Below are 24,059 nucleotides of genomic sequence, written 5' to 3' on the forward strand. Positions count from 1 at the left end.
ACAACAGAAACTTCTTCAGTCAACTTAGAAGCTAGAAGAGTTTGTTAACTCCTACGGTTTTGCCAAGTGCCTGGTTAAGACCTGGTCACAGCTATTTTTAAAATTAAATTAAACATTTTTTTGTCATTATTCTAGTGCTTTAGTGAGTGTAGTGCAGCAATTAAAAAAGCAAATGGAAAATGCAATCTAGGAATGAACTGTGATACTCAGTTGGCATCTCAGTTCTAGAAATCTGGTCAAACCTCGCACCCTCCACTAGTGCCACCAGCACCTTAAAACTGTGTAAAAGAGTAGAGTATTGGAGCACCCGGTGTCTCATTCTAAAGCTGCTTGGCTGGGTGGTCCATTTATCCGATTTGTCACAACACACTCCACAGTCCACGCCTTGGGAAGAACAATAGCATCTCAGAAGTCGCTGTTCCGACGGGATGGAGAAGACTCCGTACCCTGCTTACTAGGTTGGGGCGGCTTTAGGGGTCGCTGATACCCTCCTCCCAGAGCTCTAAAAGCCCAATCACGTGTCTCCTCCCTCCCACTTCTTCGTCGCTGCCTTTGTGGCTTGTCTGTAGCAAAAGCAGCGGTGGACACAAAGGGGAGACAGACAGGGAGAGAGGAGTGAAGAGGAGAGGAGCTCCTCGTCTCCCCCCCACCCCGCCACAGCCTCCCCGAAACCCCCTCCCCTATCCTTTCCCCCCTCCCTTATCCTCGCGCGTACACACATACACACACTCTCTCCCTTGCACGCGCGCACACACTCACATACACGCGCGCATCCACCGAGGAGCGGAGGCCTGGCGGCTCGTGGCTCACAGTGCTGAGCCAGGGGTTGGGGGCGCGGTTGCTGCTGCGGGGCTCCCGTTGTACTACCGACTCTAGAACACCCGGGGAGGGGATGCTGAAGTGCTGCCCCGGGGAGGAGCGGACAGGACGGGCGCGGCTGCTCGGTGGTGGAGGCAGCGGCCGCTCCTCCCGGGTGTGATTGATGCTCTGGGCCTGCTGCTCCCTGCGCTCAACGCCGTCCTCCTCGGGCAGCTAGTTATGGGGGCCGCGGGGGCCGCCAGCGCCGTGGGGACCACGCTCCGGCTGCCCGCGGCTCCCCCTCTCGCTTTCTGCTATACGTCGGTTTTTCTGCTTTTCGCTTTCTCGGTGCCCGGGAGCAGAGCGTCCAACCAGCTCCCGGGCGGTGGCGGTGGCGGTGGCGGCGGCGGGGCAGGAGCGGGTGCTGGAGCAGCAGCCGGAGGAGGAGGGGGCGCAGGCGGAGGAGGAGGAGGAGACTGCCCAGGCACGGGCAAAGGGAAAAGCATCAACTGCTCAGGTAAGCCAGAGCACAGAGGCAATCCACCTCCCTCTCAGCCTCTTGCCCACTCTCCACTGCACGGTCCCTCTGCCTGCGCCCACACTTCCACTTCGCGGTGCTTAGATTCATTCCCCTGGGGTGGCAGCTCAGAGCGCTTGAGTCCACTCCCCCACCCCTTGTTGGGACCGGTCCCGTGTGTGCCTAAGTGTGTGTTTGTGAGTGAGAGGGTGTGTGAGTGAGAGGGTGTGTGTGTGCGTGTGCGTGTGTGCGTGTGTGTGTGTGTGTGTGTGTGTGTGTGTGTAGGTGAATGCCTGTATGTGTGTGTGTGTGCGCGCGCGCGCGTGGTGTTGTGTTGAGGTTGGAAAGACAAGAACTGAGTGCTGAGGGGTAAGGGCCTGGGAAGTAGGGAGTTACCTATCCTCTCTCCCCAGGTCCCCACCCCCAGCTGCTGGAAACAAAGAGATTGCTGGGGTTGTAAGTGAGGAGACATGAGGAGGGCTTCTACTCTGTAAAAGCTCCCTCCTCCTGACAAAGGGGGTCAGAATGGAGGAGGAAAGCAGGCCCTAGGGCAGAGCAGGGCATCGTGGTCACATTTTTGTTCCGATTTCTGTATTCAGAGGGGCCTGGGCAGCTTCAGCAGGTGCATGCCAATGACCTCTGGATCACTAAACCGCACCCTTTCTCCATCACTGCTAATTTAGCCTTCTCTCCATTCTCCACTTTCATCCTTCTCAGGAGAAGGAGACTGCCAGCCTAATCCTCGTGACTCCCGGCCATTATAACATTTATAAAAATGTAATTCCTTTGCTTCCAGTTGCTATGAAGATAGAGATATTTGTTGGGATTTTTTGTCTCCCCCCACTATCACTTTATTTTAGGTACTCTGACAGCTGAACACCTCATTAAATCTTTTTATGGAAATAGGTTGTCTCTACCCTGCACCCCCCCTCTACTTTTATGCCAGTTTTGAAGGTTGCTTTTTCTTTTTTGGTTGGAGAAATATTTCTTTAATTTGGAACTAAGTAAGCAAGGGATTCTAATCACATCTCTATAACTTTTTATTGTTTTTGTCAATGTATCCCTATAGAAGTGTATTATTGATTGATACTTTTAAACAAGTGCTCATCATATACAAATTTCCCTCAAAATAAGCACAAAAGTAGATTGTATTTATTAATATACTCATATACCAGAGTGGAGATTGTTGTGAATATTGCTATGGTTTTCTCAGCTGTAAAATGAGGGCTTCTGAATATATTGATCTCTAGAGTCCTTTTCAACTCTAAATGTCTGTTATTTAATAAATGTATCAAGTTATGAGCTAATATATCAGTCAGCATAATATAACCAACCTACACCAACCTACATATAAACACCATAGCTAAAGCTGATCAATAGACTTTTTTTTTTTTTTTTTTTTTTTTTACAACTTGAACAACTGCATGGCTGGAAAAAAGAGCTTGAACAAAAAAGAACTTTAAATATCACTTTTTGGCTTTTGTGTCTAAGATTAGGACTTCGTATCAGTTTATGTGAAAAAGAACTGTGTGGGTGGAGACTGGTCTTAGTTGACCACAGACTAATATGAGCCCAAGAGTTATCATGTGTATGACTGCCTTTTTAAAAAAAGTATAATCTTCTATTACAAAAATTGGTGAATAGCCTTAAGGTCATAAGAAATAATAGTCTTATTACACTATTGCTCAGGTCACATCTGGAGTATTATGTTTAACTTTCAGTGCCACATTTATCTAATTGACTAACTAGAGTGTGGCCAAAGGAGAGCCATCAAGATGTGTAAATATTATGTGAGGAACAATTGGAGGGGCTGTTTAGCCTAGAAAAGGGAAGTTGAAAGGAAGCATGATGGTTCCCTTTAAATATCTGAAGGACCGTCATGTGGAATGAGACTAAATTTGTACTGTGTTGTTCCAGAGGGCAGAAACAGTGAGTGAAAGCTACAAGGTAAGCAGTTTTCTAAGAAAGCATTTCCTGAGAAGCCAGAAATAGTGATTGACTTCCTTTTTTAAAAAATGGATGACTTATCAGGATTTCTGGTCCTTTGACCCACTCTTCTTCCAATTGGTTTCCCACACTCGGCTTCAATTGCCTCCTCTTGCTAGCCTTGACCTAGCCTTTAATGTCTTATTACTTTATAGTCCCTTGTTCCTCTGATAGTTTGCTCTTCTTGAGCTAAGAATCTTCAAACCTAGTTAATTCCCATTTATCAATTTCTTGCTCCTGTTCTAAGATTGCAACATATTGATGGAGAAAATAATGAAATCAGGCAGACTTAAGCATAAATTTATGTAATGTAACAGCAGAATATTCTAGCTTCAAACCTCACTGAAATGAACAGTCATGTGCCATGAAATTTCCTCAATTTCTTTTCTTCATTGCTTGAAACTTTTTGACCTTGTTGCCTACTTTCTCTTCTTTTATGACAGAAGAAGAGGTAGTGCTATTCATTAAGGTGAGTCTATCTTCCTTTGCTTTTATTTCCTCCTGCCGTTTCTCAGACCTTCCTCTAGAAATAAGTTTTCCATCTTATACACATCCTCATCCCATCCTATACAACTTCAATCTTCCTCCTCACTGCCTTCTTCCCATCCAACTACAAATCTACTCACAATCTTTCACTAGACAAACCTTCTCTTTACTCTATTACTCCCTGGAGTTACTGTCCCATTTCTTTTCTTTCGCTGCCTAATGTCTTTAAAATTTGTATAATATCCCATGTCTTCACTTCTTCACTACCCATCCTTTTGTCAACACTCCCATTCACTCTACTAAAACATACTTCTTGTTTTTTAAACCCTTACTTTCTGTCTTTAGGACCAATATTGTGTATTGGCTCACAGGAAGAAGGGTAAGGACTAGACAATGGAGGTTAAGTGACTTGCCCAGGGTCATATAGCTAGGAAGTATCTGAGGCCAGATTTGACCTTAGGACCTCCCATTTCTAGTCCTGGATCTCAATCTGCGGAGCCACCTAGCTGCTTCCACCAGTTGCTTCTTAGTTGGAAATCCAGTGGCTGTTTTCAGTTCTTATCTTCCTTGGCATTAGATATTTTCCCATTTTTTATCTCTTCCCCCTCCAGTGAACCCTTGATAACTGTTCAGGTATCTCCCTTACACACAAGGCTGATCATGTCTTTCTGTTTAAAAAAATCTTCCTTGACTCCTTGTCAACTGAATAAAGTTCAGGATTCTTTCCTTGGCATTCAAGACCCTCTGTATATAGGACCATTCTAAATCTGAAGCCTTAGTTTTTATTATTATTATTGTCCTCCATTCTATCCTTTAGTATAGACAGACCAGTTATATGAGATTCAAATAGTAACAGATCCTGGCTGGCTGTGTATTGTCCAAAAACCCCCACAAATTAACTCTATGTTATATTTTTATTTATTTTGCTAAACATTTCCTAATTTCATTTTAATTTGGCTCTGGCTTCACTCAGGAGTTTTGCAACTCTTAGAGGTCCTTTCCTGGTGTAGACTACCTAGATTACTTTCCTTCAAGAAAACACACCCCACACTATCCTGCCTTAGTGACTTTGCTCATGTAGCTTTCCAAATCTAAAATGTCCTTAATTGTTGAATTTCTACCCATCCTTTAAAGCCAACATAGAAGCCTTCTCTGATCTTCTCTGTTGGTAATGACTTTCAGACCTTACATAGTACTTTATTTTGCACCTTTCTAATGGATTACCATGTATCATATAATATCATATAGTATAGTATGGTATGACATGGCATAGTATAGTATAGGCATAGTATAGTATAGTACAGAATAGTATAGCACAGGATAATATATCATGTACTTCTATGGGCCTGTGAACTTTATAAAGGTAGGTATCCTGTCTTCTCCAAACTTTGTATCTCCCAAATACTCAGAACACCATTCTGTACACTTCTTATAGAATGTTTCTTAAATGGAATTAAATTGAATGGATTTATCAGACCAGAGCTGTGATATAGTTAAATCAAGCCATAGCTTTTCTTCCTCAAGCTATATCTTAATAGTAAATTTATCCAATACTTTCAAGTTCTAGTTGTTATTCTTATAAATATGGAAGGTGAAATCCCCCATTCAAGGTGAAAAGGACATTTGAGGAAGAGACCTTGTGGAGATAGCCTATCCTCTGGTTTGGAAGCATAGCTTTTTCTATCAAGTACTAAAGGACACTTAAGGAAGAAATCTATTGGAGACACAATCAATTAGTCATGCACTAAGTATTTATTAAGCAATTAATATGTTCCAGGCACTGTGCTAGATGTTAGGGATTCAAAGAAAAAATTAAAGCAATCCTTGCTCATAGATACATACATAAAAGATAGATACAGAGTAAGTGGATGGTAGCCTTTGAAAGGAAGGCACCACTAGGAGCTGAAAGAAAACCAAGAAGGTTCTACATCAAAGGGTCAAGGGATGAATTTTTTAAATCCTCTCATGTCTCACCAGTCTGCCTTCCAGTTATTCAGTTTCATGGCCTTAAAGGTAAGTGACATGCCCACGATACCTCTTTTTAATTCTTTCCCCCCAATTCTAATCATCATTCTTACTTTTCTACAATTTTACTGTAATTCTGTTCTTATATGACCCTTCCATTCTGATGTACTCATTGGAATTCTTGTTCTATTATCAACAAACTTTTCTAAATCCTTCAACTTTTTAAGTACTATTACTTCTACTTTCTCACTTCAATAGGAATCTAGACTTCCTTTAGGATACTGAGATCCTTTGATAGTCTTTTCCATTGGTAGTCTCTTCTCATAACCTGACTCTAACTAGATTTTTTCCATTAGAATATAAACTCCTTGAGGCTAGGGAGTGTTTCATTTTTTCTTTATATCATCAGTGTTTTGTGCAGTGCCTAGCATAAAGAAAGTTCTTCATATATGCTGCTTTCCTTGAGTGACCCACAGGGTTAGGAAGAAGAATGGACATAACTTCTTTTTCCCCATTTCTACTTCTAGACCAGTGATTCCCAAAGTGGGCACCACCGCCCCCTGGTGGGTTCTACAGCGATCCAGGGAGGCAATGATGGTCACAGGTGCATTTATCTTTCCTATTAATTGCTATTAAAATTTTTAAAAATTAATTTCCAGGGGCGCTAAGTAATATTTTTTCTGGAAAGGAGGCAGTAGTCCAAAAAAGTTTGGGAACCACTTTTCTAGACTATTCCTCTGCCACCATTCTCCAATGACCCCTCCACTTTTTTTTTTTTTTTAACCCTTACCTTCCGTCTTGGAGTCAATACTGTGTATGGACTCCAAGGCAGAAGAGTGGTAAGGGTAGGCAATGGGGGTCAAGTGACTTGCCCAGGGTCATACAGCTGGGAAGTATCTGAGGTCAGATTTGAACCTAGGACCTCCCGACTCTAGGCCTTGACCCCTCCACTTTTAAGGCACCCTTGTAGTGCATATTAGCCTCACTATTCTTCTCTCTTAGATTATCTTGTCAAAATAGTCATCAGGGGAACCTCTAGTTTGCTGGATAGGGATTCCTCCTGTGGAGTTAGACATGAATTTTGGTCCCTTGCTGAAGAGTGGGACCTTATTGAGATGACACAGGTGACTTCCAATTGGTCTGCTGAGCCTGGGAAGGAGGGAGAGAGGAGTTGTACTGAAAATTATTGGTGACAGAATTTCAAGGGGATAGATTCTTGTCAAGAAACCTCTCCCATTCAATTAAAACTGTATCTCTCTTTTTAGACATTTCTGCAAAGGGAGTACCCACCCCAGCATCTCTCTTTTTAGATTTTCACCAGAGGAAGAGGTGGGGAAGACAAGGAAGGGTAGAAAAATGTCTGGCCCATCGGGCATCCCTCTGATCATCTCTGCTGTTATCTACCAATCTTCAGGTCATTTCCTCTACTTTTTCAATGATCTTAGTGCTTCACAATGACCACAATGATCTTAATTTCCTCTCACCTTTATGTTCTGTTATTATTCTGAATTCATGTTGTCAAGCCTTTGACTTTCTGAAAACATAATTCCTCAACTTTATCCCTTCTAACAGTCTTCTCTATCCCAACTCCAGGCACACGGTAGTGTAGAAATATCTTAGACTTTGCCATCTCTTAGAGTCCTTTGCTACCTGGAACTATGAAATCTTGATATATGAGCACAGTCCCTATTCTACTATGACTTCCTCTTTCACTCACACAAAACCTACTCCTTACTATGAATAAATGAACTACTTACACAATCCTGTCACTTTAATGTTTTATTAGTAACTCTACTGCGGTCCCTTGGTCCTTTGATCTAGGAGTCACTTGTTTTCCACTATTTGGTCTCTCTTTTTCCTGTCCCAGGAGTGTTGAATGCCATGGGAGAAAGTGGCAAAGTCAAACTCATCTCATCTGCTACAAATTCATGGTATGAAAATTTAGCTGTATGCTTTTAGCTGCTTAATAGACCTTCTAATCTATTCTTGTGGATGCATTATTCCACTCCTACATGGAAGCATGGCAGAACGGAAAGATCACTGGTTCTAGAGTCCAAGGACCTGGGTTTAAATCAGGGGTGTGCTCAATCCAAAACTCTAACTTTCTTTGACGGGCATTGTTAAATTTTAATTGCACCTCAGAAATCCGAATTGCTATAACTCAGGGCTTAAATGTTGATTATCTAGACTTAAAACAGTGTTAACAATGCAGACTTAGGAGCGTGTGTGTACGTGCATGTGCATAAGCACTCACATATCTACTAGGTGGTTTAGTGGATTGAGAGCTAGACCTAGAGATGGTAAATTCTAGGTTCAAATCTGGCTTCAGACTTCCTAGCTATGTAACTGTGGGCAAGCCAAATAACCCCCATTGCCCAGCCCCTACACAGTACTGATTCTAAGACAGAAGATAAAGGTTTAAAAAAAGATGTGTATGCCACTCCCCCACCATTTCCCCTCCTCTAGCCCAGTTGTTAAATATTTACCAGCATACTCTTGTATTTCTCTACAAACATTGATTGATATCAGCAAGAGTCCAGTAGTAGGCATTTAATAAATCTCTCCTTCTTTCCTTCCTCCCTCCCTCCCTGATTTTTACATATCTCTTCCTGGTTAGTAACAATTTCCCTCTTCAGAACTTAAATAACACATTGTTTTTAAACTATACCTATGTAAGCTGCTATTTTATGCCCCTACAAGATATGTTGTATGCTTCATATTGTATAGAAAAGTTGTGTATCACACTGAGCATGGTATTTTAGTTAGGACACACACTTCATAAACATTTGTTGTTTATGAGGCAGGAAAACACAGTGCTTACTTAGGAAAACATAAGTAGCTGAGCTTGATAGGATACATGAAGGCAGTAGATTGGGAACATGTTGAAGGTGTAGAATGCCATTCTATGCAATTTGAATCCTCTTGGGTAGTGGGAAAGCCTCTGATTGTAAGAAATTGCTCTGGAATTTTTCTTTTAAGGGTCAGGTTTTTCTGTTTCTTTGTTTTTTGCCTTGGACTTGGTGAATGGAAATTATTCTACCAGTTTAGATTGGTACTTTCTCAAAGAATCAGAGTTGCCTAGAACACTGAGAAGTTAAATGATTTTTCCAGGGTCATGTAGTCAGTATGTGTTAGAAATCAAATTTGAACCTAATCTTCCTGACTTTAAAGCCAGCCTTCTATCTATGCCAGACTCCCTCTCCAGTGTTAAGTTGACCAAGCTTTTCTGTCTTGAATCTACCTTTTCTCCTTTATCAGTGATCTCTTAATTGTTAAATCTGCTGATCTTTCCTAAGTCTTTATCCTACTCAATCTGTCTGCTTCATTTTTTAAATTGCAAACAGGCATAATTAAAGTGACATTTTACACTTGTTTAAGATTGAGGACAGGCATGGGTTCCGATCTAAGCCTCTGTTGGAAAGAAGCAACATTCCGTGGCCCCCCAAGGGAAAATAATCAGAAATGGCACTATTGACCACCCTTTTCTAGATATCCTCACTTTTGGGGACTTTGGTGATACTGTTTTTCCTTAGATTTTCCAACCTACTGTGACTGTTCCTTCTTAAGCTCCTTTGCTGTATCAATTTTTTAGTAGCTCCTAATTGGGGATGTTTCCTAAGGCTCTGTCCCAGACCCTCTTTTCTTCATTTTCTCCACTGTCAGTGACCGTATTGGTTCCCACAGGTTTAATTATCATCTCTATGCAGATGCCTCAGAGATCTGTACATCTAGTTCCAACCTCTCTCTTGAGTTTTGGTGTCATACTACCAATTGCCTGTTGGTCATTTCAAACTAGATGTCATGGAAATATGTCAATCTGAACATATCTAAAATAGAATTATTTTTCCTTCCAAAGCCTCTCTTCTTCCAAACTTTCCTGTTGTTATTGAAGGCATCAATATTCTTCTAGTTTCCCAAGTTCTTAACCCACAACTACTGTTCATTCTCCCTTAACCCACATATTAAATCGCTTGGCAAATCCTGCCATTTCTCACTCTGCAATATTTCCTGCATCTGACCACTTCTTGTTAACTCACTGGGCTACCACCATCTTCATTCAGTTCCTCATCAATTTTTGCCTAGACTATTGTTATGATGTAATAATTGGCACCCCTTCCGTAAATTTCTTCCCATTCCAATTCATTCTCTATATAACTACCAAAGTGACTTACAGATTTGACAAAGTCATTCCCCTTCTGTGTAAATGTCAGTGGTTCCCTATTGCTTTTAGAATCAAATATAAACTCCTCAATTGAGCTTTAAAAACCTTCATGACCTGTTTCCAACCTACTTTTCCTGCTTAATTATACAAGCCCTCCCCTTCTTGTAATCTCTAGTCCAGCCAAACTGGAATTAGTAATGATTCTTACACATGACACTCCATCTCTTTGCATTGACCATTGACCCATGCCTGGAATCACTCTTTCCTCACCCCTGCCTCACAGAATTCCATTCTTCCCTTAAAACACAATTGAAGCAATCACTTCCTCCACAAAGCCTTTTCCTAATCTCCCCAGTTGTTATTTCCCTCTTTCCCTGATACTTTATATTCATGTTGTATTCACCCCGATTATGATTATATACATATATGTTTTTTCCTCTGATTGAATATAAGCTCCTTGAGAGTAGGGAAATGATTTTGGATTTTTGTATATGTATCCCTAGAGCCTGGCACAAAGTAGGCACTTAATAAATGCTTTTTGATTAACTGGTTTTATACTTCATGTGTAATTTACATGAGTACCACATTAGTTAGTCAATAATCATAACAAACCTTATTCCCTCTCTATATGCTGCTTGACTCATTACCTCATTCATTCTCATCCGAACTTCTAAGACAATCAATTGCTAATAAATTACTAAAGTTTACTGATAAATTGCTAATAAATGACCAAATCAATTACTAATAAATTACCAAAATTTAAAATGCTAATATCTGTCATTAATCAGTGAGCGTTATACTTCTACCCTTCATTTATTAAATATTAATTATTAAATAAACTGTAGAAACTCTTTTTTCACATAATTTTAGATTTGGAGTCAGGAAAACCTGAATTCAAATCTTGCCTCAGATACTTAGTAGCTGTGTAATACCAGGCAAATCACTTAACTTCCCTCAGCACCAGGTTTTTCTTCTTTAAAATGTAAATAAGCATCAAGTTTTCTGGCCATACAATTTATTAACAGTGCAGTAAATGACATTATTTTAAATATTAGTAACTATGAGAACCATCAGGGCCAGATTTGCCTCTAATCATTACTATTACTACTCATTTTTCTTTGATTCTGAACATAATTTATTGTTTAGCACTCAGGATGGCAATCAAAGCCTCTCAAGAATAATTTGATATTGTTTCTTTACAAGATGAGTATAAAACTAATATCTCAGGAAATTTGTCCTCAGATTCCTCCTGAGAGTTAATGCTATCTTTTATGAAAGAAGTTCTCTTAGTCTGTTCCTCAACCAGTCTCTTCAGCCATCACAGACAACTTATCATAATGACAATTCAACTGACACTACCTAAGATCCCATTCTTTCTTAAATATGCAAACTGTATCCACAGAAATGGGAAAGGCTATTGAAACATATTGAATTTCTCTCCAAAGTTAAAAATTTTCTAGTCAGCTGAAAAATCATCTGGGATGAATCAAATTGACATTAATGTTACATATACAATGCAAAGCACTACCTAATAATCTATGTATTTAAAATTTTATATGCCGGACATAATAAATATGTGTAAGCCTTACAACAGCACATGAAAGGAGAAAAAAATGAAACACTAACAATGATAGTAGCAGTTAATATTTTGACAATACATGCATAGTACTATCCATACATATTAAAAATACAAAGTCACATTAGATATGATTCATTAGGAAATATATCTGGCTATATGAATAAGCATTTTTTCCTTTTTCTCCTGTAGCATTGTCCTGGTCAGAGGCTAAATGGTTCTAATTCCTTTGTGACTTATTATAGTCTTTCTGCATGTCTACCCAAACTTAGAATAGACTGAGCATCTTATAAATATTAAATATTTACTTCACATTAATCTATATGGGCATTTCTGTGATTTATATTGCTCATAATTGTCTTTTTAAATTGTATTATAATATTTATTACTTCAGTATAATTTACTGAAGTAGCCCTAATTGTTGAAGTGAGGTTGTTTTTTTTAAAATTCCAAATAATACCACATTATTGAACATAGTTGTTTCACACTGTCTTCCCCATTAGATTGTGAGCTTCCCAAAAGCAGGGACTGACCTTTGTCTTTCTATCTGCAGCACTTGCCACAGTATCTGGCACCTAGTAGGCATTTAATATATGTTTTTTGATTGAATATTTGATTGTAATCTTTATATCCTCTTTTGAAAATTGCTTCTATTCTTTGATCTATTTAGGGAATAGATAATCTGTGATTTCTCAAAGATTAATGACAGTGGTGCCTAGATCACATCTACAACAATTTTCCCCTTGAATCCTGAGATGTAATACAGTTGATCCTGGATATTTGAATTCACTGAAATTCTTTTACTATCTCTCTACTAATTTTTTCTATTCCCACCCCCCCCTCAACTTTTTCTACCTTTTCGATCCTGATTCTTTTTGACCTATCTGGAATATTTGATAGTGTTGACCACCCTTTCCTACTGCATATTCTTTCCCCCCTGGCTTTTTGTGATTTATAATCTTTACGAGAACTATTAACCATGGGAATGACCCAAGTCTCTATCCTGTGCCCTCTTATCTCTTCTTTGTATATTCTCTAACTTGGTGACCTTATTAGCCCAAAGATTCAATTGTCATCTCTATGCAGATTACTCCCAAATCAATATATTCAGCTGAGCTTCAGTACTGCTTCACAAACTGATTATTGAAAATTTCATAAACATCTTGCAATTAGCACGTTCTAAAATAGAACCTTTGATCTTTTCCCCAAAACTGATTTGTTTTCTGGACTTCCACATACCATTGAGGGTGCTGCCATCTTTTCACTCACCCAGTTGCATAATCTTGAACTTGTCAGTGTCTCTTTACTCTCCCTCTCCCTAGGTCGTCAATTAGTTGCCACATCACATCATTTCTCTCTCCAGAACATCTCCCAGATAATATTTTTTTTTCCATTCACATTGCCACCACCCTGGTTCAGGACCTCATCACCTCTTTTCAGAACTAATAGCAATTAGCCTTCTTTGGGCAGCCAAGTGGCACAGTGGATAGAGAACCAGGTCTGAAGTCAAGGAAGACTCATCTTCCTGAGTTCAAATCTGACCTCAGAAACTAACCATGTGACCCTGTGTTTGCCTCAGTTCCTCATCTGTAAAATGAGCTGCAGAAGGAAATGGCAAAGAAAGCATTTGGTAGTGTTGACTACCCTTTCCTACTGCATATTCTTTTCCGTCTGGCTTTTTGTGATTTATAATCTTTACCAGAACTATTAACCATGGGAATGACCCAAGACTCTATCTATTGATGACAAGAAAGCATCATCCTGAGTTCAAATCTAGCCTCAAACACTTACTAGCTTTGTGACCCTGGGCAAGTTACATACTTTTGTTTGTCTCAGTTTCCTCATTGCTAAAGTGAGCTGGAGAAGGAAATGGCAAACTACTCCTGTATCTTTATTAAGAAAATTCCATGTGGAGTCACAAAGAGTAGGATATGACTGAAATGACAGACAGTAACAACAGCTTCTATTTGGTTTCTCTACCTCAAGCTTCTCTGTAGTCCAATCTATACTTCACACAGACATCAAAGTGATTTTTTCCATGTTGCAGAGCTGATCATCTTATTCTCTTATTTAATAAACTCCTCAGTTTGGCTCCCTCCTACCCTTTCTGTCTTTTTAACCATTATTGCCCATTGTATATCCTGTCATCCAGCCATGCTGACCCAGCCACTGTTCTAAACATACCATCTTCCATCTCCCAGTTTTGAGCCTTTGAGTTGGTTGTCCTCAATGCCTAGAATTTACTCCTTTCTTTCTTTTTTCTTCCTGAAATGCCTGGTTTGTTTCAAGACTTAGCTCAAGCAGCATCTTCAGGTTCGTAAATTCTCTCAACATTGCTTTATAGTTTTTTTAGTATATTATGTGTATCTTTCTATATGTATTTATATCTGTATCGACATACATATACATGTTGTCTTCCCTATTAGAATATAAACTTTTTGAGGGCAGAAACTATTTCACTTTTGTCTTTCTTTCCCTAATACTTAGCACAGAATTTAGCACTTAGCCTAGTAAACTTGAGGTAAACATTTCTTGATTGTTTAGAATTCAAGGTCCTCTTAACGATGTTTATTCTACTCTTTCCATGTAGGAGATTATTCTTTTTGATGTAGAAGACAGAAACAAATTAAGAATGGAGTCGTTCAGTATTCTTTCTGCTATCTGTTAACAGTATTACACTGTCATCCTCAAGCAGAGGGACTATCCTTTTCCTTTTCTTTATTTTCTTCTAAACACAGCTGAGAAAACTCTTCTATTGCCACTAGCATTTTTTTGGCAAGCTTTGACTCTTTTTACACTTTAACCTATTCCCATCATTTTCATAGCTTTGTACAACTCTGGCATTTGTTTTTGGTGATATGCTTATTCTGTTATCTGGGTTCTTTTGAAATATAAACTGTGCAGTCTCTATGTTGAGGCAGTGCTATAGGAGACATACATAAAAAGATCATCAATAATTCAAGGAAGCATATAATAGATGCTAAGGGAGTTATACACACAGAGTGCTACTGGAGTTCAAAGGAAAGAGATAGCACAGTTAGGAAAATTCTCATAGGGGAGAAAATAGAACTGGAGCTGATCCTTGAAGTGGGAGAGCTAAGGAGAGGAGAGAAGAGAGGAAAGGAAGGAAGGGGAAGAAGAGGAAGGAGAGGAGATTCGAGGCAGGAGAAATGTGAGTGCAGAGTTAGGAATACAGATATTAAACTCAGGGAACAATGAGTAGATTCAGTTTACCTGTATGGTACAGAATTGATGGAGTGATGAAAGTTAAGGTAGGTTTTGGGGTAGATAGTGAAGGACCTTGGAGGACTTATACATGATGCTTTAGTCAGAGGGAAGACATAGAATATTTTTACAAGGTAATACTATGATTAGGGCTTTATCTAAAGAAGATTCACAGGGAAGTGGTATATATAAGATGGTTTGGAGGACTGAAAGACTAGGGACAGAGAGATCAGTTAGGAGATTGTTATAATAATCTAAATGTAATATGATGAGCTCTGGACTGTCAGTAGGCAATGTCAGTCAATGAGCAGTTATTGTGTGTCAGATATCATGCTAAATACTAGGAATACAAAGAAAGGCAAAAATAGATCCTACCCTTAAGAAGTTCACATTCTAATGGGAGACACAACATGTAAATAGCTTAGGTACCTACAAAATATCTAAGTAACTATACACACATATATACATATATTGTACATGTGTCATTTTAATCAAGTCCTACTCTTCATGATGCCCCTTCATGGCAAGGACATTGGAGTAGTTTGTCATTTCTTTCTCTAGCTCGGTTTACAGATGAGGAAACTAAGGTAAATGAGATTAAGCAACAGCTAGTAAGTATCTGAGGCTAGATATGTACAAAAGAAGAGGAGCTTTCCTGGCATTTTATCCACTGTACCACCTAGGATCCAAACATCCCATCTCTTGATGGGAGATACTATGCTAGTGCGAATGGAAAAGAGACAGTGGATTCAAGAGATATTTTAAGAGTTCATGTAGAGTAATGGAAAGAACACTAAACTTGGAGTTAGGAGACTTCACTTTAAGTCCAAATTCTGGTTCTCATCAGCTGCCTGACCTTGGACAAAACTGTTCTACTATTCTGGGTTTCAGCTTCTATATGTAAAATGAGGAGGGTAATGATGGCCCTTTGATTTTTAACAGTTCTTAGAAGTAGGAGATGAAGAAAGGGCCAAATCAAAAATGATTCCTAGCTGGGAAACTGAAGTCATGGTGGTATCTCTGACCACTTGAGGTAGAAAATGGGCAAATGGAGTAAATGACTGGGAACTATAAATGACTGTAACTATGGTAAGTCATTCTTTGATATGTACTTTTTGGCCAGTTTTCATTTTTGAAGAAGTGAATCTCTCCTTTAACTTTTGAGCCTGGTTCATTAATTTCGTGCTGTAGTAGAAAGTATGTAGAACTTGGAACCTGGGGCCTGAATTCAAATCTTGGATCTGTCACCTACTGCCTCTTTAACTTTAACCCACAATGTGCCAATCACTGTGCTAGGTATCATGGATACAAAGACAAAAATGAATCAAGACCTTAGTTTAAAAAAAAGAGAGACAAACGTATCTCTCTCTCTCTCCATACATATATATATATATATGTATGTATATATATATGCACATACACATTCATTATGTATTACATATATATTTATATATATGTGCATATATATGAGAATATACAAAACAAAGTTACATGCTAAAAGAATAGAGAATGGAAACATACCTTTCACAACTTTGGATGAAGGACTATTCATAATTAGATACAGGATAACTTCTCTGAACCTCAGTTTCCTCATCTGTAAAAAATGAGGGGTCTGGACAAGATGATTTCCAATTCCCTTACAGCTTGAGATCTATGATTCCATAATATTTTCTTCAGTCAGTTCCTGTTTAGCAAGATTATTGCTTTCAGAAAAAAAGTAATGTCCATTAATGGGAATACTACTGATTTCAACAGCCTTATCTACATAGACATAAAAATCTTTCCAAATCTTTATGTTCTTGCTTCAGATTATATTTCCTTGTATACACACACACACACATATCTTGCTCGTATTGAGTTGTATACATGTTGTCTTCCTCATTAGACTGGAAACTCCTTGAGAGCAAAGAATCTCTTTTTTTAACCTTTCTGTACATCCTTAGTTCAGTGCCTAGCACATGGTGGGTGTTTTAATAAATACTTGTTGACTTGACTTCATGTTTTTATAGTTTTCTGGGAGTCTAGAATGAGTTTTTTATTATAACTTTCGTCATGTGTCTGGAGATAAATTTCTCCTGTTCATACCCATAAGTGATATATTTGTCCATTTAGATATTTTATACATTTGGGATTTATCAAGATATAAAATGTAGGATGATGCTCTAAAATTTTTTTCTTCAGTTTTTCTAGCAGTTCTTGTTAAATAAGGAATCCTTTCCTTATAGTTTCTCTTCTTGGTATCAAGAATTTGGCTGTTAAATTTATTTCTAGATCTTTCTTACCTAGCCTATTCCACTGATTTACTTTCCAATATTTCTTCTGGTACCAGATAGCTGTAATAATCACCCTCTTGACTCCTTTCTCACTGCTTTCCTGTGGACTCGTATCTTACACAGATTGAAAAAGATGGAATTTGAGGGGCAGCTGGGTAGCTCAGTGGATTGAGAGCCAGGCCTAGAGACAGGAGGTCCTAGGTTCAAATCCGGCCTCAGACACTTCCCAGCTGTGTGACCCTGGGCAAGTCACTTGACCCCCCATTGCCTACCCTTACCAATCTTCCACCTATAAGTCAATACACAGAAGTTAAGGGTTTAAAATTTAAAAAAAAGAAAAGAAAAGAAAAGAAAAAGATGGAATTTGACCCAACTTTGCCTACCAACTGCAGTGCTATCCATTCACAGCTAAACTCCATGATTATAAAGTCCATTTCAGCTGTCTCTCTCTACTTCCTCCATACTATCCCTCTTTTAACTCATCTATAGATAAAGTTCAATTATCCTTGTTCTATGGACGCCATATAGATTAAGGACTCTTACTTTGGGGTTCACAAACATCCAAGGGGGTCTAGGGATAGATTTCTGGTGATCTATGAGCTTAGATGGAGGAAGATGCATCTTTATTTCAATATAAATGAATATATAATTATCTCTTATATTCCATTTTATGCATTTAAGAACATTCTGAGGTGTCTGTAAGTTTCAGTAGACTGCCAAGAAGGTCTACAACACACAAAAGGGTTAAGAACCTCTGATGTAGACTCATCAATGTGTCCATGTGGTTACAGTCATATTCTTCTTCACTTCTGTGTGGCATTTGAGGCTTCAATTCAGTTAAATTAAACAAGTATTTATTTTGTAATTGCTTATTTTTTCCAGTTCCATGTAAAAGCAATTTTTAACATTCATCTTTCAAAATTTTGAGTTCCAAATTCTTCCCCACCCACTTTTCCCCTCTTACCCCTCATTGAGAAGACAATTTGCCCTTAGGTTTTACATTAAACAAGTAGTTATTAAGTTTCTTATATGAGCAAGGGGAGAGCAATGATTAGAGGTCTAGTCTGGGAGTCAGGAGGATTGGGGTTCAGCCTACTAGCTAGGTGACATGGGGCAAACCATTTAACATTTCAGTTTGTCAGGTAATTCTCTAAGGCCATACATTTGCAGAAAAGTTAGCATTAGTAAAAGGAGTTTCCTAAACGTAATTTCCTAACTGATGAAATCATAGATCTCTCACATTACCCACCTGCCCCCTTCAAATTAGAAAATAGGGGATCTGTTATGAGGCTATTTTAACAACCTAGATGAGAGATGATGAGAGCTTTAATAGGGTAGCCTTTTCCTCACTTTCATGGCTACTGCCTGTGATCTACCCTCATCATTTCTCATTTTTGAGCACAGGTATGATGATGTCACTCACCTGCCAAAAGAGTTTCATTATTCTTTCTGTTGTCCTCCTTTTCTCCAATATATCCTGTTTGCTGCTTCTAAACTTACTTTCCTCTTTGACCACATCTATTTCAAAATAGGACTCTACATCAGCTTCCCAATGTTCTCACATTTATTTCAGTGGAGTTAAAATGATAACTTTAGATTAAAAACTGTTCAATGTAGGGACTATTTCTTTTTAGCTTGAACCTTCTACAGTGCCCAGTCTATTATCTTTATGAAATAATATCATGCTCACCCACCGCAGTTCCCCATTGGCAGTGGTGACTGTGTTGGCCTTGGAATCTAGCCAGAGGTCAACATCATTTTGGCATCAATGTTTTTTTGTGCTCCAGTGACTCTAATAGGATTGGAGATAGGGAGAATGAGCACAGAAGGATACTCTGGGCAGGTTATTAGCCGGGAGGCGCCATAGCTCATTCACACATATTATACAGCACTTTTGGACAATCCCCAGTGAAAGCCACATAATCTCCTATAGCACAAACAAGTCATGTTCAACTTCTACAACCACTTATTATCTCAGTGATTTTTGACATACTGAGTTCTGGGTTAGGAAGGGGCTTTTTCTTCTGGAGTCTCAGCTGGACAACGGCCACATCAACTTCTTCTCTTGTTTGCTGTGCTGATGACATGATGTCAGCTGTCCTCTAATATTATGTTCACAGTAGGCATCTATATAGTCTTATATACTATTTGTGCAGATGGGAAACTTTGGGTATCTCTCGGTCCAAAAACAATCAATGAGCTGGCATTTCATTGGCTCAGAGAGTGTCCCTGAACCAAAGATTGCTGATCACCCTTGAGTATTGCTGGGGAGAAGCCAGCTCCAGCTGGGAGGAAGGAAGTAAACAACTGGAGGCAGGAGAACCCAACATCATTTGAAAGAAATAGCACTAAACAATCTCCCCAGGCAGGGCCAGAATTACACGGAACATTGCCAGAAAACTGAAGGGAAATCTCTGAGGAAAGGAAGCAAACTGCTCTTTTTGAAAGAGGAAAATGCAATTCTATTCCAACTAAGCCCATATTCTCAACACAATAATTCTTAATAAGCATGTCTGCACCACAGGCTTATGCTAAAACACATGCAGTTATATATAGATACAGAAATATATGCTTTCTTTCTTTTCCCCCACTACAGATGCCCACATCTAGATAGAACACATGGACATACAGAATTTACATATAAGTATACTGATGTATTATAGCCAAGAATAAATTGATACAATCATAAGGGAAATGAATACACAGATGTCAAAATTATAAGGAAATTAATAATGCTCACATATGTACATGTGGATAAAAATATATAATCAAAATAAAAAGAGGATTCATGAATGGGTTGATGGGATAGGAGATGAATGAATAGATAAGTAGTAAAAAGTAAGGACTAGATGAAAAATAGATTGACAGATGATAGAAATAATGCCTGGAAAAGAGGGAGATTGAGAGCCTTCCCTGATCAATCTTCCAGTTGCTAAAGACCATCCCCCTCAGACTTCATACAACATTTTGTTTCTTTTTTTTTTTTAAACCTTTACCTTCTATCTTATAGTCAATACTGTACATTGGTTCCAAGGCAGAAGAGCAGTAAGAGCTAGCTAATGGGGGTTAAGTGACTTGCCACTGGTCACAGAGCTAGCAAGTATTTGAGTTGAAATTTGAACCCAGGACCTCCTGTCTCTAAGCCTGGCTCCAGCGTTTTGTTTCTTAACTCTCTAGTTTATACTGATATGTAATAGTATTATAACTATTTTTGTTGGCATTTTCTCTCTCTACCAGATAGTAAACTCTATGAAGGTGGGGACTATGCTTTGTCAAAATTTTATATATTTCTCTACATCTAGTATTGTATTCTGTACATAAGAGATACTTAATGAATGCATGTCTTCTATATTGTATTGTCAGCTAAAATCCATTTTGTGGGCTTTCCACTTGATTGCTCATTGTAATAGGAAGGATTATAATGATAATACAAAATGATGAGTTTTTGTTGTTGTTGTTGTTATACCATTGCCTAATTCCTTTAAAAAATAAAATTCAGTTACTCAGGGACCCTTCAGAGAACAACAATGTCCCAAAGTTGGTGATGACTTCATGTTTCTTCTTTCTGAATGCCCATTTTCAGCAGTCCCTTTTTTAGTTCCTTATTTTATCCCAGCATATAATAATGTGATTACTGGGAAGGAAAGCATAATCTTAATTTAAAAAGTCAAATGATCTGAATGAATATTTAGCAGGAAATATGAACTTCTTTATCACCTCCTAACATTTTTAGGTTGATGCAATCTTCAAACAGAATTGGAAAAATTCAGTGGAAATCGATCTCTTTTCTCCCTTTATTGTTTTTCATTCCCATAGTTGCCTTATCATTTTATTAGGCCAATACAATGGCAGTGTAAAGCAGAAAAGGGCAAAAAGTGACAGCAATGGAAGAAAAATTCTAGAATTGAAAAAGTGCTGCAAAAACCACTAAAAAAATCTGGTCATAATTCTTAATTGTGTATCTCTATCCATCCTACCATTTTATACTTTTCTCTTTCTTGCCAAGGATCTGTCTTTTTCCAAAGAAAAAGAAATTGTTGGAAGAATAGTTTGATCAACGCTAGGCATATATATCTGATGCAGTTTGCGTCCATTTGCTACTATACTTTGCCCAGTTTTCAATCAAAGGTTTGTTCTTACTCTCTTTTCTCATATTCCTCCACTCGTGATCTGCCTGCTACAGATAAAATTTATTTTGTTTATAATTAATCTCGTCTTCTTCATCCTTCTTTCTCTGTCCCTATCTCATTCACTGATGAACTGAATACATTTCTTTTCTCCTCTTATCCTCCACTTTAGTTCATATTTCATACCACACTATCACAGAAATGACTTTTCTTAATTTAAACCAAAAGCCATTAGAGATTCAGGAAATGTATATTGGGGGAGGTATGGCAGATTGGTGCCACAACAAGGTCTTGGGGCAGAGAGGAAGAGATTTGTCAAGAGGATAATGTTGACAAGGCTCTTGAAGTTATTGGCTACCTAAAATTTTACTTGATAGACTATAGGGTGGACTGTGAAGCTATAAAACCTATGCATAGATTAGTTGTCAGGCTGTTTGATGAGTCTACTTCAGCATGCACATTCGAGAGCATTTGGGGAAAGCTAGCACCAAAAAGGTCTGTCCATGTTGTCCAACCTAGATGACTTACTTGAATGTGTAAATATCTATACTTGGGACAGAGCATTATGATCTCATTTGGTTTGTCTGGCAGTCCAGTGGACAGCATAGGCTATTTTTATAATATACCCAGGGACAATAGTCACAGTCTCCCCGCTGGTATTTTCCCAACATTTGGGCAATGATATGGTTGGTGAAGATGTAATGGGTGTGAAATCAGTTCATATAAAATCTTGTTGCCTGATCAATCAAGTCACTGGTTGGAATTATCTTCAACTATTCATCAGATTATAAATCAAAGATCATGTCTAGTGCCTACTTGTAAGAGGGCATCTATTCACTAAGCCTTTTGAAGTTGAACTTGCAAACCTGAGTTGACAGAATGAACTCCCTGAATTAAAAAAAATCATTTCTTAGTCTGGTGCTTTATCTTTTTGTTTCCTAACTCCTTGCTAGAGTAGATGTGAGAGAACTGAGCTGTTCTACTTCCATTCATCTACTATCTCTACCATTTTGAAAATAATTTTGTTGTTAAATGTATTTCTTGAAACTACATATTGTTATGTTTTTTTCTGGCCCATTCTTTTACTCTCATTTAAAAAAAATATTTACTCTATTCACATTTAAAATTATGATTGTTAGGTTTGTGTTCTTCTCCAGTAAAAAAATTCCCATACTCTTTTAAGTCAGTATTTCTGAAGTATCAGGTTAGGCTACCTTTTCTAACTAATTTCTTTGTTATTGCCTTTGTAAAATTTTGTTCCATTTTCCCTTTTTTTTCTGTTTCGTCTCTCTTTTAGAAATGTCAGTTCATGAGAGAAGCAATGACAGAGAAGAGCTCTGCAAAGGAGAAATCATGCAGCTTTTACCATGATTAGTTAGTTGCTTTCCCAAAGGCTAAGCCTTCTTATCTTTAGCATTACATCTTATTACTTCTCTCTAGGCAAGATGTTATCCATAGAGGCACAATAGTCTCTCAGAGAAGGTAGTTTGCCATTGCACAAATTTCCCCAAGACTCAACCCATCACAAAATTTCTGTCTGACATCTTTAGACACCCACCTCCTCTCCCATGGTAGTGCTTTTAGCAGAATACCCTCCTCTTGCTCAAATTGTATCCCCCACCACACTCCTGCCCTTTCTTTTCCTCCCTCCCTTTCTAGTAGTATCACCATCCCTCCATTGTTCACCCATGGACTTGGTTAGAATTTATTATCTGTTCTTCTCTATTCCCCACCTCGCCTTCCTCAATTTATATAGTTTCATTTCACAACTCTATTTTCAGAGATGGTTTAATCGATAGTCCTTTGAGTCAGCTATTCCAACCTTTGATTTTTCTAATTCTCTGTTTCATTTAAATCTTCATCTCTTTTACGTACCTGATAGTTATTCTTTGCTTTTTTTAACCACTATAAGTTAATCTTTTTTTTTAAACAACCTCTAAACATGTGATCTTTGATTACTTATTTTTCTTTATTAGTTTTACTCATTTACTTTTGTAAATTGAATATTCTATTTATGTGTTTTTCTTTTTTTGAAGAAATGCCTGCAAATGCCTCTGTTTTGTCAAGTGCCTATTTTTGCCCTGGTAATTAGGCCCAGATTTGCAGGATATGTCATTTCACATTATACCTTGATGTTATGTGCTTTTCAGAATATACTGTTTCTTTATAAATTTTTTGTGTTGATGTTATTCAAATTTCCAATCCTTCATATTTGAAAATTTTTCTCCTGGCCATTTGCAAAATTAAATTTAATTATGAGTTTGGAATTTGAGGTGGTGTTTTTTTTTTCTGGTAATAATCCAGATACTTTCAAGCTATGCTTTATTGCCTGTATTCAGAAGCCTTGAGTATTTTTCTTTATATTGTTTTTTGCTTTATGATTTTTAGGTTTTTATTTTATTTTATTTTTTTGTTCTTCTGGGAGACCTATGTGCCTTAAGGCAAGTCTGTACATCTTGTCTTCAAAGTCAATCAAAATTTTGGCTTGTGTTGGATTTATGCATTCTTTTAATGTTAATGTCTTTTGCTTTTTTTCTGATAGTTTTCTTCTCTGTCAGCATATTTAATTTTCCAAATCTGTTAAGCTTTCACTTCTTCAGAAAGTTATTAATCATGGATTCACTTTTTTTTCTCTGACCTGCTAATTGTGTTTTAAAATTCTAGGTCAAGAGCTCTAATTTTTTTTTTTTCTTAATTTGTATTTTATTCAAATAAAATTTAAGATTTTTATAATTTGTAACACTACACAAATATTAAACATATCATATAAATAATGTAATGTGATTCCAGCTCAAACCAATTTGCCTAAGACATCTCACTGATGGAAAAGGATAACTCAAAGTTCTATGTCTACCTTTCTGAGAATCTTTTTTTTTTTTTTTTTACATTTATTAATATTCATTTTTAACATGGTTACATGATTCATGCTCCTCCTTTCCCCTTC

The 24,059-nt window shown here is 38.0% G+C and overlaps 1 protein-coding gene across 1 annotated transcript in view; it reads left to right on the forward strand.

The window, feature by feature from the left end:
- Positions 1 to 1,038: 1,038 nt before the first annotated feature.
- TMEFF1 (transmembrane protein with EGF like and two follistatin like domains 1) overlaps positions 1,039 to 24,059 on the forward strand; it is a 140,206-nt gene continuing 117,185 nt past the window's right edge. Inside the window, exon 1 of the mRNA XM_044679527.1 lies at positions 1,039 to 1,315. Within this exon, the coding sequence (XP_044535462.1) occupies positions 1,039 to 1,315 (277 nt within the window). The remainder of the gene's footprint in view (positions 1,316 to 24,059) is intronic.

This window comes from Gracilinanus agilis, chromosome 1, assembly GCF_016433145.1.
Source record: "Gracilinanus agilis isolate LMUSP501 chromosome 1, AgileGrace, whole genome shotgun sequence".
Lineage (NCBI taxonomy): Eukaryota > Metazoa > Chordata > Mammalia > Didelphimorphia > Didelphidae > Gracilinanus > Gracilinanus agilis.